This window comes from Diplotaxodon limnothrissa, linkage group LG15 (genome assembly GCF_057381915.1).
Source record: "Diplotaxodon limnothrissa isolate DT_005_m linkage group LG15, D_limnothrissa_male_GT1.1, whole genome shotgun sequence".
NCBI classification, from domain to species: domain Eukaryota; kingdom Metazoa; phylum Chordata; class Actinopteri; order Cichliformes; family Cichlidae; genus Diplotaxodon; species Diplotaxodon limnothrissa.
In genome coordinates, this window is record NC_140610.1 from 45,073,060 (window position 1) to 45,078,638 (window position 5,579).

Consider the following 5,579-nt stretch of genomic DNA (forward strand, 5'->3'; position numbering starts at 1 on the left):
TATATATTTATAATTTTAATAAATGACAAATTAAAAAGGCATGAACATTTTTTTGTATCGAAAAAATATCGAACCGTGACACCAAAGTATCGAACCGAACCGTGAATTTTGTGTATCGTTGCACCCCTAGTATAAATACACCCACAACAACAGATACAGTGGCCTCAAACAAATTCACATCACATATACAATGAATTAGATCAGCAACATAGCTTCCTCCAAGGAGGATAAGAGACCTGAGACCCGCTCAGCGCCTAGCAAGATCCCAGGACACACTATAGACAAAATGAGGTGCCATTTACACCACACAAAACAGGCCATAATATCTATGGGCGTCACCATCAGACTGCACAGACTGACAAAATACAGTCAACTCTGTGCCTCTATTATTCTTTACCAAAAACAATAGCAATGGACAACATACAGCAATAAACAAATGCACACATCGATAACCGCTGCTTGAACAGGTTCAACACCAAGGAGTGTTTTGAGTTGAGCCATTGATTCGATCAAGCGCCGAACTGGTTTGATGATTCTACCAAAACGTGTGGTAAGTCCCTGATCCAAGTCCACATCTTCGGGTTCAAGAGAATGAAAACTATGGGAGTCAGCAGAGGAGCCTGGGGAGGCTCCATCACCAGCCAGCCCACCAAGATCAGGAGCACCAATCATAGGAGGGGTCGCATGAACGCCATCTTCGACTGGGTCAGTGGCGGATTGCTGATGGATCCATGATAGTGTGCAGTCATCACACTCGCCAATGCTGGAGACAGAATCCACAGTATGAGTGGCAGGAGGTACAGCTCCTGTGCCCCCAAGAGATGTCACGGACCCATCCAGGTCAGACTCAGCGGCGCCACTGACAACACTCACAGCAGGATGTGCAGCATCATCATTCAATGTTGTGTCCAAGGGCAAAAAGTTAACTTGAAGTAGCAGGTTGCGATGCACCACACGCTTATGTCCTTCTTTGTCTCTGATACGGCAGATGTGAAGAGCAGGATCCAAGTCGACTACCATGTACACAACAGGTTCCCATTTGTCAGAGAGCTTCCTTTTTCCTCTGACTCCCTTGTTTGCCAACAACGCCTGGTCCCCTAGTGAAAGAGGCAGACCCTTCACCTTTCTGTTGTACTGGTCAGACTGGTGTCTCTGCTCCATCGTGCTGTGTTCCTGGGCTCGGAGCATGGCAGAGCGCAGGTCATCCATCAGTGACTTGACATAGGTATCATAGTCACAAATGGTGTCATCATGAAGGACATCCCGAAACATGAGGTCAACTGGCAACCTTGGCACCCTCCCAAACATCAGGTAGAATGGCGCAAAGCCGGTGGTCTCGTGTGCCGTACAGTTATACACAAACGTCATGGACTGTATCATCTGCGGCCATTTCTGCTTACATCTGGGGGGGAGGGACCGTAACATGTTTCCAAGGGTGTGATTAAATCTCTCTGTGGTACCATTACCCATGGGGTGGTATGGTGAAGTGTGGGATTTGGCAACGCCACCCAAAACCAGAAGCTCTGCGAGCAGCTCACTCTCAAAACTAGCTCCCCGGTCAGAGTGAATGCGCTGAGGGAAGCCATACACACAGAAGAATCCATCCCAGAGCTTTTTAGCAACTCTCTTAGCTGTCTGATCCTGGCATTGGAATGCATGTGCTAATTTTGTGAAGTGGTCAGTAATCACAAGGACATCCACAGACTTGTTGTTGCTGTCCTCAGCTGACCAGAAGTCAATGCACACAAGTTCCAGTGGAGCACAGGTCTTAATGCTTTCCAACGGGGCCCTAGCTGCTGGCTCTGGGGTCTTGCTGAGAACACACCTGCGGCAATTTCTCACATGATCGTGCACATCCTTCTCCATATCATACCAGAAGAAATGCTGACGAGCCAAGGAGAGTGTGCGAGATTGACCTTGATGGCCAGCATTGTCGTGTATGCCAGACAGCACCACTTGTTTTAGGGAGTCAGGTACCACAAACTGGAATCTCTTGTGTTTGGTCAGTGGGTCCCTCACGACTCTGTAGAGGACACCATTGAGGAATGTGAGCTTATCCCATTGTTTCAGGAGCCGCAACGTATGTTGGTTCTCATGACAGCGCTCACGTCTGGAGGGTCTGCGCTTACGCTCAACATAGCAGGCTACTCTGGAGATCACAGGATCCCCTGTTTGATGAGACAGGAGATCAGCATGGGACAGCGCATGAGTAACATCACAGTCAGGTGGACTAATGGAGGTCAGGTGACCAGCGAGGGATGTTGCACGCTGGTGAGAAGCAGACTCCCACTCACAGAGGGAAGACATGAGAGAAGACACGTCATCAGTTGACAGAGACACATCAAGCACAGCAGAGGGTGGAGCACTGCGTATCGATTGAGGCTGACAGGTCAAACGGAAGGCATCTTGGACACTGGCATCTTTCACATCACTGACTTGCTCTAGCAGCTCAAAGTAGGGCTCCGACAGGAGCCGCTGGGCCAACGGCCTCACAAACGGTTCCCTGCTCAGGGTGTCTGCCACAATGTTCAGTTTTCCAGGAACATGTTTGATCTCAAAGCAGTATGGTGCAAGCTTAGAGACCCAACGCTGTTCACAGTCATCCAGCTTTGGCTTAGTCAGAATGTATGTGAGAGGATTGTTATCAGTCCAGACAGTGAACCGGTGACCCTTGAGCCAGTGGCTGAACTTATCGCACACAGCCCACTTCAGAGCCAAAAATTCAAGCCGGAGCAAAAAGTGGCTTCGCAATACGAGAGCACCCTGGAATGAAATGCTGGTAAACATCACCATGCCAAGGAAGGATCTCACTTTCCTCTGAGAAGGGCTGCTCAATTAATCGAATTTTAATCACGATTACGATCTGGGCTTTCAACGATCATTAAAAATGACTGAGCCGATTATTAGCACCTCCCTCGTGCTTTACTCTCGCGAGGTGGCAAATCGAGCGCACCTCTCTGCGTTTCGAACACGCGTCACATCAATTAAGAGTACCTGAGGAAAGCTAAGCAGACGTTATTTGGAGAGGAGAGGATAATGGCTACTAAAGAAAGAATGCTGTTGGTTGAAAAGCGAGGTAAAACTACTTCAGTGGTGTGGAAACATTATGGGTTCGCGGAGTCCGACGTGGATCAAGTCGATATAGTGTGTAAACTTTGCTACGGTGTTGTAGCTGCACCACAGGGCAACACTACAAATTTATTCAATCATTTGAAGACCGCTCACAAACTGACATACAATCAAACAATGAAGGAGCATAGAGAAAAACCCTCAACAACACATGCTTCATCCTCACAGACCTCCATTCACGCTACCATGTACAACGCGACTAAATATCCCACCAGCTCCCAGAGACACAAGGAGATAACAAACGCAGTAACGTTTTTCCTCGCCAAAGACCAATGCTCAATTAACACAGTGGACACCCCCGGCTTTAAGAAACTAATCAACACTTTGGACAAACGGTATAACTTGCCATTTCGTCACTATTTTAGTCGAGTGGCGATTCCCGCTTTATATGACGAGTGTCATGATGGTGTTGCAAAGGAAGTGGCTACAGCCCAATATTTTGCCACCACAACGGACTTGTGGTCAAGCCGCACCACGGAGCCGTATTTGAGCCTCACGGTACATTTCATTGACATGGATTTCAACATGAAAACGAAATGTCTCCAGACATCATTTTTCCCAGAAGACCACACAGGGCAGAACATAGCTGCAGGTCTGAAACAAGCACTGGCTACGTGGGATCTGGAGGAGGGTAAACTCGTCTGTATAACCACAGACAACGCTGCAAATGTCATACTGGCTGCACAACTGAATGGCTGGATGAGGCTCCAGTGCTTTGGGCACAGATTACATTTGGCCATAGGTGAGTAGGCCTAATTCCTACTGAATATGATGCATAATGTGATTTTCTTTCAATAAGTATACAACATAATGCTTTGAATGAATATAATAAATAATAAACGATTTAAATTCAGAGATACTTTTATTCATTCTCACAGTCATACACATTTTCTATGAATTATACAAACACATAAATAAGCTAGCATCACTTTTTCTTATTCATTCATACTCAAGGAAATGACAATCATCATCCTGATAATGCTTGTTTATATTTTTTATGTTTTTATAGAAAGAGCCATGAAAGATCACAGGATTGAGCGTGCAGTGGGGGTCTGCAAAAAAGTGGTCAGCACCTTTTCATTCAGTTGGAAAAAAAAAGAGAGAGCTGAAAAAGGCACAGATAGACCTCAAACTGCCAGACCACTCCTTAAAGACTGAATGTCCAACCAGATGGGGATCTAGGCAGGCCATGGTTTCCAGAGTCCTTGAGCAGCAGAAGGCCATTGCCCATGTCCTCTCCCAAGACAAAGGAACCAGGCACCTCATCCCCTCATGGCAGGACATTGATGTCCTTGAGGCCATCAACAAGACCTTGGGACCTCTGGTTGAATTCACTGATGCACTTTCTGGAGAGAAATATGTGAGTGTGTCTTTAATAAAACCAACACTCCACCTATTTAACAACTCAATCTTGGCTGAGCAAGATGATGACACAGACCTCTCAAAATGCATCAAGAGGAGAATACTGGTGAAAAGTATGGTGACTCACCAACACAAGAGTTGCTTGACATGGCCACTGTCCTGGACCCAAGGTTCAAACTGAGATATGTAAGCGAGGTCAGCCAAGAGACAATAAAAGCCAGACTGACAATGGAAATGAAGTCCATCATGGTATTTATAAAGATACTAAACATCTATCTATCCATCTATCCATCTATCTATCATTATTTATAGTAATTATTTAAGGATTGTATTCTAGAATGCCAAACCCGAGACAGATAAAACTGGTTCCTCATTCTGTGTTGCTGTCATTTTATGTTTGTCCCATTAAAGGAGGCTGCAGTGATGGGGACACCGGTTGGTAACACGGAGGTTGCTGATGATGGTGCATCAAACCAAAAGAAGAGGGAAAAGGGCCTAAGCAGCTTCTTTAAGGCCCCTCACAGCACAGCTCCAGGTGCAGAACATGCTCTTCAACTTGTCCAGGCCATAGCTTTTGAGTATCAGGCCTACCTCCAGGCAGGGACCCTGGACACAGAGGAAGACCCACTGGGGTGGTGGAAGCTATCACAGAACCTCTTCCCACGACTCTCCATCCTGGCAAAGAAATATCTTTGCATCCCAGCCACAAATGCCTCAACAGAAAGGGTCTTTAGTACTGGTGGAAATGTTGTCAACTGCCTGCGTGCATCCCTGAAGCCTGATCATGTCAATAGGCTGGTGATTTTGGCTAAAAACCTTTGAAAGGTTGCAGGAACCATGTTTTGTTGAGCCATTTTGAGATTGTATGGGACTCGGGCCTACTAGTTTTTATTTATTTCTTATAAAAGGTACTACTTTCAGTGTTTAATTTTATTTTTGTTCAGGCAGCAACTTTAGTTGACATACCTCAATGTCAGTTTGATGCAATTGTGCATTGTGTGGCTACACAGCTTGCCTTGATGTTTGGTTATTTGTATGCATAAATATTATGCAGTAGTTTGAAGTTCACTAAACATTAATGTTTACAT

The 5,579-nt window shown here is 45.8% G+C and overlaps 1 protein-coding gene across 1 annotated transcript; it reads left to right on the plus strand.

Annotated features, from left to right (window-relative positions):
• Positions 1–4,325: 4,325 nt before the first annotated feature.
• LOC146618143 (uncharacterized) lies at positions 4,326–5,313 on the plus strand. The gene is made up of 2 exons (XM_085373408.1): positions 4,326–4,740; positions 4,903–5,313. The coding sequence occupies exons 1-2, from the start codon at positions 4,576–4,578 to the stop codon at positions 5,311–5,313; spliced, it is 576 nt and encodes a 191-aa protein (XP_085229534.1). The 5' UTR covers positions 4,326–4,575.
• Positions 5,314–5,579: the final 266 nt, after the last annotated feature.